Below are 16,449 nucleotides of genomic sequence, written 5' to 3'. Positions count from 1 at the left end.
GTCAGAAAATTCTGGAAGTTGCATTTAGTTAGTAGACAACTACAACACCCAGCATGCCCTGATACAGACTATGGTTCTGTGGGTGTTGCAGCATGTTTCACTGCATAGTATTACAGTTAAGGTTATTGTGTAACATGCTGGGAGTTGTAGTTTTGGTTTGTGTCAGCTGTAGAGCCATAGTCTGTGTCAAGGAATACTGGGAATTGCAGTTAGTAACTACAACACCCAGCATGCCCTGATGCAGCCTATGGCTCTGCAGCTGACCAGACCAAAACTACAACTCCCAGCATGTTACACATTATAGTTCTACAGTTTAGGTTATGGTGCAACATGCTGGAAGTTGTAGTTTTGGTTCAGGCGTGTTTGCGTGCATCCGTGGGGCTCTTGGTTGGCGGGTGAGTATGAAGGGGTGGGATTCTGGGGGTGCAATTTAGTGTGGGTGACCAGAAGCCACTAAAAATAAAACTAAAAAATTAGATAGCACAACTGGCAGCAGCACTTGTCAGACCGCCCCTGTACAAAACAAACATACATACACCGGCCACTGCCCCTATATTATACAATACATACACCCGCCACATACGCACACACATACACTCAAACCATACATACACCCGCTGCTGATACACCACCCTAATTATACATTACATACATATATAACCACCCTTTCCGCCGCCTGCTCGGCCTCCTCACCTGAGCTTCACACCCTCCGCTCTACATTACACAAGAAGCAGGGGGAGAGAAGACGAACACAGCTCCACCCCCACACACAGCTCCATCCCCCTCCCCCTGCTCTGTCTCCATAGGACCTCATCTACCACGGAGAGGCTGCAAGTTTGCACGGGGAAAACACAGAGCGGGGGAGGGGAGAGGACGTCTGTGCACAGCTCCTGACCTCCATAATGACTGCTGTGTGTGAGGAGGACAGACTGCACTGCACGGGGAGGATTTCTGTGTGAAGGAGGACAGACTGGGGCACGGGGTGGGTTCTCCGATCAGGAGCCCCCGGCTACTGAAATCAGCTAGGGGCCGCCCCCCCCCTCCATACACCCTGAGCGCGGGTGTGAGGTGAGATTTCCTAAGTCGGTCATGCCCTGCTAGCCTGATACAGGGCTAAATCTATGAAAAAGTCACCTGCCCGGCGCCCAAAACTACTTGTCCCGGGCATCGGGCGATAGGATTCCCACATCCCTGCCAGTACCCTCCCGGGAATAAAAGCCACATGGCGGACTCCCTAGGCACAGGGGCGTGGTAACAGGCAGTAGGGAAAAAAAAAGACAAAACTTGAATCCCCGGGGTATTCCAAGGGAGCAGACATCCCTGGAAACTACCCACCACAGCGGGTCGTGGTTCTGCCTGTGGACAGGGGCTTGATTACATAGGTAAAAGGGCCGACATGGAGTGACTGCAAGGATGAAGCACACAAAGCTGCCATTGTGACACCAGTGTCAGGGAACCCAGGGAGAATAGCAGGAGGAAAAAAAAAATACATCACGTGACTTTTATTCCACCGGCAACTCTTATCAGAAAATATCGCCTGGCGGACCCCATGATAGTAAATGGGATCTGTCGGGACGTGTTGTGCCATGTCAAAAATAACGTGTTAAGGCAATTTAAAATATATATAAAAGTGCCTGTCTGACGTTTGCCGACGGTGCACAACGGCAGTGTGAAAGGGGCCCAAGTCTGCACTGTTATCGATTTTCATATGGTTATTTGAAATGTTTAGGATGTATTCTCAGAATGCAGTTTTGAGACTATATTAGCAAATAAATGCAATAAATAGCAAAATATTCTTTTCATATTTATTGGTCAAGAGTTTGAGAAACATCTATACATATGCCAGAGCAGGGAGAAAAAAAAAAACCAAATAAAAATACCACACCCCTCACAATCTGCATGAGGATGGGGAATGATTAACGAGTAAAGAATATAGCAGGCACAATTCCCTTGTACTGTGGAAGCAAATACAATATAAAAACACAGCTAATGAGATTTCTACAGAAAATAAAGCTGCATGTTTTAGAGATAATATTTAACAGCATCTCTGACAGACTGAATACTGAAATATTAAGTTATTAAAATTGTCTCACAGTAAGCAAAGTACAAAAAAAACAAAAACAAAAAACTCTACAGAGCCAAGGACACCCTTATATTCCCCATGCCGCACTCATGTTCATGCTGCTAGACATTCCAGCAATTCCATTCACTCCTAGTGAGCCTCGTGTTCCACTGCTGTAGTAACTGTTGTTTAAGCCACTTTGATTTCCTAAAGAGAAAAAAAATATATAAATTTAGAAGGGCTTTTGGTTGGAGTAATTAGCATTTTTCTTTGGCATAATTTACTGTGTACTTCTAACATGATAATTAAAAGTTAGAGACCTTTGAAAAGTATGTTTAAGTTATTTTTTTTTTGCACTTATCAGACACATTTTACACCAGTTAAAAAGGTCAGGTACCTTGACTGGTTACACCTGTCCTTTCACCCCTTCTACCTTTTAAACAACAAGCCTCCCCATATGCCATTTAGATGGTTTTGTTTTTCTTATTTTATATTGTTGGCGGCACGGATGCATATTGCCTCTAGATGGAAACAACCAGTCCTCTCTTGGAAGGTATTTATTGCAAGGATCAACACTATAGTTCTTTTTGAGAAGCTATCAGCTATGAGAGGAGATTGGGTTGACAGGTTTAAGAAGGTGTGGGTGCATGCATGTGCTTTAGCTTGGACAAAGCCATGATTTTATAAGCCATAGTTTCTATAAAAAGGAAACATTTTCTTAAGTATATTAAAAAGGTTAATGTTTTGCCAAGATGTAAAACACAAAGTTTTTGGATCTGACAGTGCCCATGTAAACACTTGCTGGCTAGTTACCAGTGACATCTAGATTGTTAAGACTGACAGCACAGCTGAGCTCTGCAACCATGAAGCATCAGTATGTAAATGCATCATGGTGCATAAAAGGGGTTAATAGCGGTCCATCTCTAAATAAAAACATGTACTGAATGGAATGACTCATTTTAGGGACTATATACAAGCAAGACTGGGTTTTACAATACCTATGCAGTCTAGGACATACAGACCTTAGCTGCATTCTAGATAATGCAAATTATCTGTATATTGCAACAATATGAAAATACTGGAAATAGAATACAGCTTGCAGTAACAATTATAAAACACATCATAACCAGTAAAGAAATTTTTTTTTTTTAACAGTTACCATAACCACTTAAACTTGCTTGACTTCCGTATCCTGCTCCATAACTTCCACTCATTGCTTGTGAGCCTGGACTGCCATAGTTAGTTTGCGTGCCTGCTGCTTTAAAAAAAAAATATATATATATAATGTTTGTTCAACATACCATAAACTGATTACAATTGTAACATAAAATAATCCATTTAGCTTAAAGATGCTTACACATCTTATCCCCTAGCCAAAGGATAGGGGATAAGATGCCTGATCGCAGGAGTACCGCAGCTGGGGACGCCCATGATCATGCACACGGCACCCCGCGGGCAGGGCTGGCAGCGGCGTCAACATGCGTGGGAGGAGTGGCCAGGGAGCCAATGCGCTCGCTCCCGCCTGTCTGATTGGCAGGAAGCGAGAGCAGCCTAAATGAAAAAGGACCGATTGCCAGGCCAAATTCAGTCTTTATTCAGGCGTGACGTCACGCCAGGCTGCAGCCGGCCACTAGGAGGGAGACCCCTAGTGGCCGGTTTTCAAATGTAAGTTACACCATGTTAATAAAAAAAATATAAAAATAATGAAACTATATTAGAGATATGTTGTAGTACATATGTACTACAACATATCAAAAAAGAAAAAGTTTGTGACCGTGCCCATTTAAGACACTGTTTTTTGGCTTACAAATAGTGATTCAAAACATGTATTGGGGCATTTCCGTGCCTGTTTAAGGACAACAAAAAACTTTACCAGAAGTCCTTGCCAAGTTCTCATTATGCTGTTACTTCTGGTGATGAAACCTGCACTCATGAGGTTTATTTGCAGCCGTAATACAGGCGCACATGTAAACCAAACAGCAAGAGTACTGTGCAACAATCAAGGGATTGTTCTAATACAACTAGAACGAAAATAAATTACTTAACACTTACCAAGTCCTCCCATCATTTGGCTGCCATATGCACTACTAGATCCACCAGCTGTTGAATTAAGAAATAGCTCCACATATCTGTGTTCTGTTTAAAAAAAATAAAATAGTACATTTTCAAAATTTGTATACCCATTATACCCTAAAAGTCATAATTTGCAGAAAGTGTATTGTACTATTTTTTTCATATAAATAGCTATATTGTATAACCCATACCCTTTAAACCCTTAAAGACGCAGCCTGTTTTACCTTAATGACCGGCCCAATTTTTAAATCTGGCATGTGTCTCTAAGTGAACTTAGAAACAACAACAATTGAGTCCCTCATTTTACTCACAGATTGTTGCCCATACTTAGAGCTCCACTCAACTCCATATAGCACACTAGATAATACACATGTAGGGCAATGGTACGCTGACTGCACGCCAACTGAGCTTTACATAGCAGGTGAGTTGAAATTCAAAACATAACTCAATTTCTGTGGAAATATTCTTCTGGCTTTATTGCATAATTTCATATTGCACATCGGTTTGTCTCACAGGACTCTGGTAAACAGAAGAAAATAGCAGCATATTCTGTAGTTCCACCAGTCATGGCACAACGTTTCAGGGGCGGACCCCCTTATTCCTGCGCATGAATAAGGGGGTCCACCCCTGAAACGTTGTGCCATGACTGGTAAACAGCAGAAAATAGCAGCATATTCTGTAGTCCTGCGAGACAAACCGATGTGTAATATGAAATTACGCAATTAAGCCAGAAGAATATTTTCACAGAAATTATGAGATGTTTTGAATTTCAACTCGCCTGCTATGTAAAGCTTAGTTGGCGTGCAGTCAGCGTACCATTGCCCTACATGTGTATTATTTAATGTGTCTAAGGTGGTAATTGCTCTGACATGCTTTTACTTAGTGGCACGATTCAGAAGCTTCGTTTTTTCGTGACATTGTACTTTATATTCACAAATCTTGATTCATGCAGCATTTTTTCTTAACTCCAAAATATTGTAAACTGGAAAATTTTTGGCATTAGAATTTTTTTTTAAAACAATATCTTATTCTTTTTTGTGTGTTGCCATGTTCTGACAGACATACCGTATTTATCGGGGTATACCACGCACCGGCCTATAACACGCACCCTCATTTTACCAAGGATATTTGGGTAAAAAAAGTTTACCCAAATATCCATGATAAAATGAGGGTGTGTGTGCGCGCGTGTGTGTATACCCCGATACACCCCCAGGAAAGGCAGGGGGAGAGAGGCCGTCGCTGTCCGCTTCTCTCCCCCTGCCTTTCCTGGGGTCTAGAGCGCTGCTGTCGGCCCTTTTCACCCCCTGGTTATCGGCGCCGCTGCCCGTTCTGTCCCCCTGACTATCGGTGCCGGCGCCGATAGCCAGGGGGAGAGAAGCAGCGCCGACAGCCAGGGGGAGAGAAGGGGCAGCGGCACCCATTGCCGGCGCCGCTGCCCCGTTGCCTCCCCCCATCCCCGATGGCATAATTACCTGAGTCCGGTCCGCGCTGCTCCAGGCCTCCGTCGTGCGTCCCCAGCGTCGTTGCTATGCACGGCGCGGCGCTCTGACGTCATGCGCCGCGCCGTTCAGCGCATACAGCGACGGCCTCTCTCCCCCTGCCTTTCCTGGGGGTGTATCGGGGTATACACGCGCGCACACACCCTCATTTTATCATGGATATTTGGGTAAAAAACTTTTTTTACCCAAATATCCTTGGTAAAATGAGGGTGCGTGTTATAGGCCGGTGCGTAACCAGGGGGTGAAAAGGGCCGACAGCAGTGCTCTAGACCCCAGGAAAGGCAGGGGGAGAGAAGCGGGCCGCGACTGCCTCTCTCCCCCTGCCTTTCCTGGGGGTGTATCGGCGTATAACACGCACACAGACTTTAGGCCAAAAATGTTAGCCTAAAAAGTGTGTGTTATACGCCGATAAATACGGTAACTTATTTTTTGTCCAATGCCATTGTGTGAAGGCTTAATTTTTTACGTAACAAGCTGTACTTTTTATTGGTACAATTTTCCATTCATGCTACCTTTTGGCCTTTACAACTCCACGTTTTGGACCAAAATGAGTGATCTTTGCATTTTTCCCTCCATTAACATACGGGATAAACAACATTATTGTTTTATTGTTCAAGTCATTACAAAATGTGGCATTTTTTTACACTATTGAATTTTTTTAATTCCCCCCCCCACAAGTCATACTATGCTGCAGGGTAACGGTTATACGGTGATGCAGTACAATCAGTATACACTGACATGCAGCCTGTGCAATCCAGCCTATGGCTGGACCTCACAGGATGCTTTACTAGGCAGACAGGAGGCCATCAGCAGGCCTGTTACTGCTATGGCAAGAGACCCCGCGATCGTATCGCGAAATCGCCATTTGTGAACAGGGGGAGCCCTCTCCCTGTCAGTCCCATAGATGCTGTGATTAGGACTGATCATGGCCGCTATGGGGTTAATGCCGCCAAGACAGGCACAATCCCAGTCTTGGCAGCTGAGGCTGGACCCCGTCCGTGATTGACAGCCAGGTCCTGCCGGCAGTCTCCTGCAGCGCCAGGACGTATATACACATCTATTTGTGCAAACATTTCAGCAACTGGGACGCATGCATACGTCCTGGGGTGGTAAGGAGTTTACTGTGCAGCCAAAAATGCAACTGTGCGACCTTAGCACTTAAAGGGGTTCTTCTAGCCTATAAAATCTAATGTTCTATCCACAGAATAGGTGCAGGGTCTAAAACCCAGCACATCCATGATAATGGGACATGGCTGCAGTCCCTTGAGCCACAGCTACACTAATAGGAGTGCACTGTATTAATGAAGCAACAGCACTCAGTCAGCAGCCACTATACTCACTCCATGAGCCTTCTGAAGTCAGACAAGTGCTGTGCTCTCTCTTTCAAAAACAAAAAAGTGACTTAATGGACTCCTGTAGACAGTGACAATGTTAAAAAGGATGCTACTTACGCATATTTGCTTTGTCTTTAGACATGGCAGCCACAGCATCTTCATGGGTTGCAAACTCAACATCTGCTTCTCCAGTAACTCTGCCATCTGCTCCTATTTCAATGTGAACTCTTACTGGATTCAATGGAGAAAAGAACTGTAGACCAAAAAAAAAAAAAAAAACAACTCAACTTTACAATGAGTACTTAACAGTACCCAGAGTGGGCAGACAATTGATCTGTGTCCTGTAGCGATAACCTAAGCTGCAGAGCACCAAGAAGCTGAGTGAAGCCATAGGAGGTGGTGCAGTATGTATCTTTCATGGCAAACATTGATTAAGCACTCTTTAAAACTGCTAAAAATATAATTGTTTCTTGCATAATGTATAGCTTTGCTATAGCACAGAAAACGTAATAGTTTGAACACTTCATTACACCCTGTGCTCACCCATGTCAAGTCGACCTGCCTTGATCTAAAAAACTTTTTAAATGGTATATATATATATATATATATATATATATATATATATATATATATATATATATATATATATATATATATATATATATAATTTTCCACATTGCATGTTAAAAGCCATCATTTTCACATCCACACACTATATGGCGCAACCGAAAAGAGATTTGTGGAGGGACATTAAAAAGCAATTTTGCAACTTGTTTTGTTATTATGCCGTACACTTTATGGTAACTAAGGTACTAGGATGTTCTCTATTCTGCCAACACAATTGAAGCAATATTAATTTATATGCTTCTCTTTTGGGCTTAAAAAAAAAAAATTCTATTCTTGCCTCCTATAACTTTTTCTGTCATTAGCATAATCGCTGATGTTAGCCATTAGTTGCGGGTACCAGGCTGCTGATAGCAGCCAAGCCCTAGGGTCCATGAAGCAGGCAGAGCTCTTGCATTAGCTTCATAGTCTGGGTGGGACTAAGGACATACATGAATATCCTGGTACGCCAAGTACCAAGCAGCCAGGGTTTACAGGTATGCCCTTTGTACACTATGGGTTAAATTTGTATCTTTGGCTGTCACTGTAAAATTGTTTTTGGCTTTCCATTGTGTGTTTGAATTTATCAGCCAGGGCTCCTGCAAGAGATCTTAGCTGATCAATGGGTAAGTTTGGTTTTGTACAATGCATTTAAAAAAACCACACTTTACACGAGACTGTGGGAATCCAATTCCCTGCAGAACCACCAATAAGCTGTGCAAAAGGGCTTCGGTGTTAATGCGAGTCTTGCAACTGTATCAATGTTCTTCATTGGCACATTCTGGCTGACTGCAATTAGTAGTGATGTAATTTAGTACAGTGATGTCATTCACTTGGCAAGTTTTGGGTGGTATCCAATTATGAACATGTCCAAAGTTTTTAATGAACTTCGTAAGCAGGCAAATTTGACTGACTGCTGCAAACAACATCTGCTTTACTACCTTGCTGAACTTCTGTTTTTCAGTTACACCCGTAAAGTCTGTGCACATTACTACTCTGCAGTACAACCCAAAAATACTATTGAGGGATTATGATAATCTTAAAATATTCTAATATTCTAAGTAAAAGGAGACAAACTACGTATTGACTGACTAAACACGAGGGTTATAAAAAAAATAAAAAATAAACACATGACATCTGCAACAGAATGTAATACCCAAACACCTCAAGATACTTAATACAAGGTAGAAAATGGTGCCGGGTGCCATGTCTCCACTGACAAAAATGGTAAGTCAAAGGATTTTTTCATACTTACTGTATATATGTCAGTTTCTGTTGCTCTGTAAGGGAGCCCTCTCATATGCACACAGTGACCGGTTGTGCTTTGAAAGCTTGATCCATCTGCATACCTATGATCAGAAACTGAGGGGAAAAAAAATAAAAAAAAGTTAGTCAGGGACAAAACAAAAAAGATTAACAAAAAAAATAAAAGCTAAAGTCCATACCTCTTCCAAACCTCTGGTCTGCACCAAATGCATATTCATTATAGCCATTATATTCCTCATAACCACTGTAGCCTTTATAAAAAAATAAATAAAAGACAGTTATACACACACACACACGATGAATGCAGATCCATTTAGCCAGTCAGAAGGATGGTGCCAGTGTCCCAGACTATTAGTCCTTAACAGCATCTGCCATGGGGATCCGATCATCCAGCAGTTGCTGCTTTTTTGTCACATTTTATTAAAGCGATCAAAAAAGTAAAATATGAACAGAAGCTGTACCGATAAAAACTACAGATCATGGCACAAAAAAATTAGCCCTCATACTGCCCCGTATATGGAATAATGGGAGTTATAGGTGGTATGACATGGGTATTTTCATCGTATTTACCCACAGAAGAAAACATGTCATTTTTACTGTATAGTCTACAGCATGAAAAAAACCTTCCAAAGTTTGCTAAATTGTGGTTTTCGCTTCAATTTCCCCACAAAAATAATATTTTTGTTGTGTTGTACCCTTTATGGTTAAATGAGTGATGTCATTACAAAGTAAATTTGATGATGCAAAAAACAAGCCCTCATGAGTGTGTATGAAAATATAAAAGTTATGATTTTTAGAAGGAGGGGACAAAAAAAAAACAAAAATAAAGTTGGCCTGGTCCTTAAGGCCAAAATGGGCCTGGTTTTTAAGGGGTTAATAGTCAAACAATAGTGCAGCAGGTCAAAATGTTAATTCAAATAAGTGATTTTATTCAGCCCATGTCAAATTTCAACATTCCAGTTGCTCCATGAAAGCATTCTCAAGCAGGCTGGTTCTAGGAAATTAAGGATTTAGCAATTTGGCCTGGGCCGAACTTCTAAAACTTTGGATCTGTAAATAGAGACTTGTATAATTACTTCTCAATGCTGGATCCACCATTGGTGTGTCTAACAAAAAAAAACAAAAAAAAAAAAATACACTGCATTAAAAATTAAGTTTTTTTGGCATAGACCAATAGTGTTTGACGTGAGTCTGCAATTATCAGAACAAATTAGTTATGGCAGCAAATATTCAGGTATGTAGAAGCCCATTTAGAATCTTACCTCCTCCATAACCACCACGCCTCATCCGATCGAAGCCTCTTCCCAAATTATTGTAGCCTCTTCCCACACCTGGTCTATCATAGGGTCCTGGGCGCTGCATACCAAAAAGCTTTCTGGGAGGATCATAGTGTGTACGAACCTCTGCTCTACTGCTCTTAAATATTTCTATATACCTGGAGAAGTAGGTAAAAAAAAAAAATGCAGTAAACTATACACAATATAGACTGAAGTGAGACAGTGTATATTGAATCTAGGTCTATTTTAATATAAAGTGGAAAAGACTTTCTGTAATCTTAATTTGACCATATAAGTTGTGTGATCTTTCAGTATGGTGCATGGTTTATTGCAATATTAAGATTAAAAATGATATGTTAAAGCACATAGTCTGTATCATAGTCACAGGTACAAGTAAACCCATTGTGACAAGTTATCAATTGCATTTTATACCATATACTGTACATAAATAAAACAGTCAATCACATTTTCTTATGGCAGCACTATTCTAATTTCATGTTAACATTTTAAGCATAAATTTACTTTAGGACTTTAACTCATACACCTTATTACATCACAAGTTAATATTCTGTCAATGATAAGCAACTATACCATAAGAAAAGTGACATCCAACCATCCATCCCCACCTGTGCCCTATTCTCTCCTTGTGTTTCTTTAGAGCCTTTTCAGCTATTTCCTGTGAAGCAAACTGCACGAAGGCCTCCCCCGTACTCCTCCCCTGGAAGTCCACCGGCAATGTTATCCCATTTGGCACGATTTCCAACCCTTCAACCCAAGGACAAAACCCCAGTGGGGGGTTAACATTTTATAAATTTAAAAGTATTTGTAAGAATAAATCACAAGCCCACACAGACAATTTTTTTTAAACACCAGCTAATAAGGGAAGTGGCAAACATTTACCATGGAAAAAGGAGAAAAAAAACAAAAAAAACTGCAGCAGTTATCAGTTTCCAAATGCATTGGGCCCCATCATCCTGTACCAACTTCAGCTGGCCATTTACCCAAGATGATGAATAGAATTGGTCTTTCAAAGCTCATTGGTCTTGGAAACCTTTAACAATCTAAGGTTATGCAGAAAAGCAAAATTGGGGTAGAGGGAAAAAAAAAGCCTAGACAATCAATAACTACATAAAATAAATCAGTTAATGGGCATGTGGTGTGCTGGACATTTGGATTATTTTAAAAATGTGTGTTTCTCTTTGAAAGATTTATGGGAAAATTTCTCTTTTTTTTTAAAGAAAAAAAAATAAAATAAAAGCCTGCCCGACAGCTTTAAAAATAAAAAGTAATTTTACAGAACATAGTACAGTTTAGTTATCTTACAGATTCCAAGTATGATTTTCTTGAGATTTTTTAATTTGTATTTCAAATAGCGGTGAATGCCCACAAAACAGTACCAAAATGGTGGTCTTAATTTACGTAACCATTTTAATACACTGCAGAAAGGTTTAGATTTCCTTTAAAGCCACTGGTAAAAAGTGTTACATACTTTATCAAACAACTATCTAGCCCCCCATTAATACTATGGTTAAATAAACTTTGTCTTGTACCTGAAAAAAACTGAACAATTTCTTCCTTGCTGCAGCCAAATGGTAGGCCTCTTAAACGAACAAAGCCATCATTTGCAGTGTCAGGGCTGTTTGGACCAGTGTGCTTCAGAACCCAGTCCATTTCAACACTGTTAGACTTGAAAACTGTAATGAAAGTAAGAAAATGAGTGTATGGCTGAAAGTATACATTTCTTCCCCCATTCAACAGGAACAGAACTTGTTTGAAATGATTGCTAAATGGTGTGCACACTGGGCCATTTTCCAGAAGAATGTGATCTCTGAGCCCCCCCCCCCCCCCCCCCCATGCCTGCACAGAGCAAAGATTATGTAAAATCTATGAAAGGTTGTTGCTATCACCATGCCTATTTAAAAGGGTACATAGGCACTGTCATTTCAACATTCCATAAATACATAAAAACAAAGAACTTTATATCACACAATGCAGCTTGTCCTGAAAAAGTTACCCATGTCTATCCTCCCGTATGCAGCTAAATATGGGAGAATAAACCTTGGGAGCGCTGCAATATGATTATGAAAGCATTAATCTAGCTTGGGTCTGCTGACACCACTAGTTCCACTGCAGCCACATACAAAATCCTGTTGCAGGATATTGTAATACTTTATTGGACTAAGCGTTTTGTAGAGACAAGCTTTCTACAGTTTGTCCTGTAAATAAAACCAAAAAACTACTAAAATTATATATTTTACATACAGAATGTTGCAGAATATATACACACATCTGTCCAAATACACTAAAAGTGCCCGTTTACACATCTTTTATTAATTGGTCACCCAAAAACAAAATTTTAATAAGGTGACAATATGAGTACACCCCTAAGTTGAAATGTCCAAATCGAGCCCCGTTCCCAGTGTAATGTGACTCCATGTTATGAGGAATCACGTGTGAATTGGGAGCAACAACCAAGCAGACGTAAGGCTGTTGACAAAAAAAAAAAAGTTAACTCTTCGAAAGTGAAAAAAAATTCAGGGCCCAAGTTGGTCTGGCCTCAAAGGGGTCAAAATAAAAATATAGGACTCACCCATAGCAAAAAGTTTTGCTTTTATTAAATTTCACAAAACGAAAGCAGAGCTCTTATTGGTTGCTAGGGTATTGTTTTTCTTTAGTCAGTTCTCGTCATTCTTGGCCCATGAGAAAATAATAAAAACCCACAACTAAATGTAAATGTCTGGGAATATTGTGCATTATGAGGCCTACCCTAGAGCACCAGCTCTATACCAGCACCACACGGGCCCCCATGCCCCTATACACACACCCCGTGCCCCCATGCCCCTACACACACACCCCGTGCCCCCATGCCCCTACACACACACACACGGGCCCCCATGCCCCTACACACACACACGGGCCCCCATGCCCCTACACACACACACACGGGCCCCCATGCCCCTACACACACACACACGGGCCCCCATGCCCCTACACACACACACACGGGCCCCCATGCCCCTACACACACACACACGGGCCCCCATGCCCCTACACACACACACACGGGCCCCCATGCCCCTACACACACACACACGGGCCCCCATGCCCCTACACACACACACACACGGGCCCCCATGCCCCTACACACACACACACACGGGCCCCCATGCCCCTACACACACACACACACGGGCCCCCATGCCCCTACACACACACACACACACACGGGCCCCCATGCCCCTACACACACACACGGGCCCCCATGCCCCTACACACACACGGGCCCCCATGCCCCTACACACACACGGGCCCCCATGCCCCTACACACACACGGGCCCCCATGCCCCTACACACACACGGGCCCCCATGCCCCTACACACACACACACACACCACATGGCCCCCCCCATGCCCCTACACACACACACACCACATGGCCCCCCCCATGCCCCTACACACACACCACATGGCCCCCCCCATGCCCCTACACACACACCACATGGCCCCCCCCATGCCCCTACACACACACACCACATGGCCCCCCCCATGCCCCTACACACACACCACATGGCCCCCCCATGCCCCTATACACACACACACACACACCACATGGCCCCCCCATGCCCCTATACACACACACACACACCACATGGCCCCCCATGCCCCTATACACACACACACACCACATGGCCCCCCCATGCCCCTATACACACACACACACCACATGGCCCCCCCATGCCCCTATACACACACACACACCACATGGCCCCCCCATGCCCCTATACACACACACACACACCACATGGCCCCCCCATGCCCCTATACACACACACACACACCACATGGCCCCCCCATGCCCCTATACACACACACACACACACCACATGGCCCCCCCATGCCCCTATACACACACACACACCACATGGCCCCCCCATGCCCCTATACACACACACACACCACATGGCCCCCCCATGCCCCTATACACACACACACACCACATGGCCCCCCCATGCCCCTATACACACACACACACACACACCACATGGCCCCCCCATGCCCCTATACACACACACACACCACATGGCCCCCCCATGCCCCTACACACACACACACACCACATGGCCCCCCCATGCCCCTACACACACACACACACACCACATGGCCCCCCATGCCCCTATACACACACCACATGGCCCCCCATGCCCCTATACACACACACACACACACACCACATGGCCCCCCCATGCCCCTATACACACCACATGGCCCCCCCATGCCCCTATACACACATCACGTGGCCCCTAACACAGACACACCACCCACCTTCTACATATCTGTGGCCCATTGTTTCTCTGTCCTTTTTCAGGCCCAGGTTAAGATCCTCTTCACTTTCAAACTCGACAAACGCCTCCCCGCTCGGCCGGCCTTCCCTCGTGTAGATGAAGTGAACTCCGCAGGTGCCATTTAAGATTTTCGATTCTGAAACAAAGAGAGAACCGCTGTGTGAAAAAACGCTGTGTGAAGACTGCTGAAAGACGCGCCCGGCGGCCATCGCACTCACCGGCGAAGAATGTCTCGATCTCTTCCGCCGAGCAGGACCAGGGCAGTCCGCGGATCTTCACCACGTAGCCTTCACCGCCTTCGGACATTTTCTCCCTCACTCGTACGGGCTGGGGCAGGGCTGAGGGTTGCGACACGTGACTCTTTCGTCACAAAGACAAAATGGCGGCGGCGCACTTCAAAGACGAAATCTGCAACACAACGTGAATAACGTAACTGCTAGAAGAAAAGCTGTTGGCGACAAACACTTCGTAGGACCATACTAGAAGTAAGAAAGCAAATAAGCGACTGTATACGACGCGTTCACCGCTAACACGACACCTACGTAGTCAAGAGGCCACAGGCGCGAACGGGACAAACCGCGACACAAAGGAGCACAGCTACCCGGCCGGATACGAAGAACGGAACAGGCACACCCGGTCTCCTAAAAGCCACACACGTGTGTTCCGGTAACTCACACACCGCCGCTCCTTACCTCTTATGCAGCAGCTGCCTCTGTGTCTTGAGAACTAATATGGGACCGGCCTCGGCGGTAGTCAGGCTGCACACTTCGCGCATGTGCAGTGGGTCTGCCCCGCCCCCTGGTTTTTAGCGCGGCCCCAGCTAGGTGAATGGGGGTTTGTATTGTTACGTAAGAGACCGCCTACCTCTGCAAGTGTGTGAGGGCCTGGTACTGCTGCCGATCAGGGCTTGAGGCATCCTTCCTGGGGATCGGATGGGTGTGATCAGAATAAACAATGGCACAAAAACACCGCTTCCCTCCTACAGCCCTAGACCTACACAATGGCGTGGACCTCATTCCAAATCACTAGTGTTGGTTTATCAGAAGTAGGGTTGCCACCGGTCTTGCAAAAAAAAAAAAAAAAATTACTGGCCATGCTAATTAGCATAATTCATTATATATGCGTGACATCACAGGATACACATATGCGGGGGAAACATTTTGTGGGGGAAAATAACTTTTATTTCTCCTTATACTGGGATGTATGAGGCTCATTTTTTGCGCCCTATCTGTAGTTTTTAACTACAATTTTTGTTTTAATGGGATTTTTTGATCGATTTTTTATTAAATTTGGGAGTTGCAGTTAGTTACTAAGAACAACTCCCAGCATGCCCTGATACAGCCTGTGGCTCAGCAGCTGCCCCAAATGAAAACTACAACTCCCAGCATGCCCTGATACAGCCTGTGGCTCAGCAGCTGCCCCAAATGAAAACTACAACTCCCAGCATGCCCTGATACAGCCTGTGGCTCAGCAGCTGCCCCAAATGAAAACTACAACTCCCAGCATGCCCTGATACAGCCTGTGGCTCAGCAGCTGCCCCAAATGAAAACTACAACTCCCAGCATGCCCTGATACAGCCTGTGGCTCAGCAGCTGCCCCAAATGAAAACTACAACTCCCAGCATGCCCTGATACAGCCTGTGGCTCAGCAGCTGCCCCAATTGAAAACTACAACTCCCAGCATACCCTGTTACAGCCTGTGGCTCAGCAGCTGCCCCAAATGAAAACTACTACTCCCAGCATGCCCTGATACAGCCTGTGGCTCAGCAGCTGCCCCAAATGAAAACTACAACTCCCAGCATGCCCTGATATAGCCTGTGGCTCAGCAGCTGTCCCAAAAGAAAACTACAACTCCCAGCATGTATTATATAGTATAGGTCAGTGTTTCCTAATCAGGGGGTGCCTCCAGCTGTTACACAACTACAACTCCCAGCATGCCCTGATACAGCCTGTGGTTCAGCAGCTGCCCCAAATGAAAACTACGACTCCCAGCA

The 16,449-nt window shown here is 44.1% G+C and overlaps 1 protein-coding gene across 5 annotated transcripts; it reads right to left on the bottom strand.

Moving 5' to 3' along the window:
• Positions 1-1,797: 1,797 nt before the first annotated feature.
• On the bottom strand, positions 1,798-15,479 carry HNRNPH1 (heterogeneous nuclear ribonucleoprotein H1). Of its 5 annotated transcripts, none has more exons than XM_056516563.1 (13): positions 15,321-15,479; positions 14,675-14,864; positions 14,437-14,592; positions 11,665-11,808; positions 10,741-10,879; positions 10,100-10,272; positions 9,914-9,943; positions 9,017-9,088; positions 8,827-8,933; positions 7,086-7,221; positions 4,115-4,198; positions 3,222-3,320; positions 1,798-2,269 (listed from the first exon to the last, which is right to left on the bottom strand). In XM_056516563.1, the coding sequence occupies exons 2-13, from the start codon at positions 14,760-14,762 to the stop codon at positions 2,151-2,153; spliced, it is 1,347 nt and encodes a 448-aa protein (XP_056372538.1). In that variant the 5' UTR covers positions 14,763-14,864; positions 15,321-15,479; the 3' UTR covers positions 1,798-2,150. The 5 variants fall into 5 exon arrangements, with proteins under 5 accessions (XP_056372538.1, XP_056372535.1, XP_056372539.1 ...); XM_056516560.1 differs by lacking the exon at positions 15,321-15,479 and adding an exon at positions 15,149-15,293; XM_056516564.1 differs by lacking the exon at positions 15,321-15,479 and adding an exon at positions 15,149-15,293 and having other exon boundaries at positions 3,222-3,317.
• Positions 15,480-16,449: the final 970 nt, after the last annotated feature.

Source organism: Hyla sarda, chromosome 4, assembly GCF_029499605.1.
Source record: "Hyla sarda isolate aHylSar1 chromosome 4, aHylSar1.hap1, whole genome shotgun sequence".
NCBI classification, from domain to species: Eukaryota; Metazoa; Chordata; class Amphibia; order Anura; family Hylidae; genus Hyla; species Hyla sarda.
The sequence above is the reverse complement of the archived record's forward strand: the minus strand, read 5'-3'. Positions and strand labels throughout refer to the sequence as shown.

What these genes read in the sequence shown, in the direction of transcription:
- HNRNPH1 (XM_056516563.1), bottom strand. Translation starts at nt 14,762, where the DNA reads ATGTCCGAAGGCGGTGAAGGCTACGTGGTGAAGATCCGCGGACTGCCC. An exon ending in AAGGAGAGAATAGGGCACAG is followed by an intron (nt 10,273 to 10,740) that starts GTGGGGATGGAT and finishes CTACTTCTCCAG; the next exon opens with GTATATAGAAATATTTAAGA. An exon ending in TAAAGACAAAGCAAATATGC is followed by an intron (nt 4,199 to 7,085) that starts GTAAGTAGCATC and finishes TTTTTTAAACAG; the next exon opens with AACACAGATATGTGGAGCTA.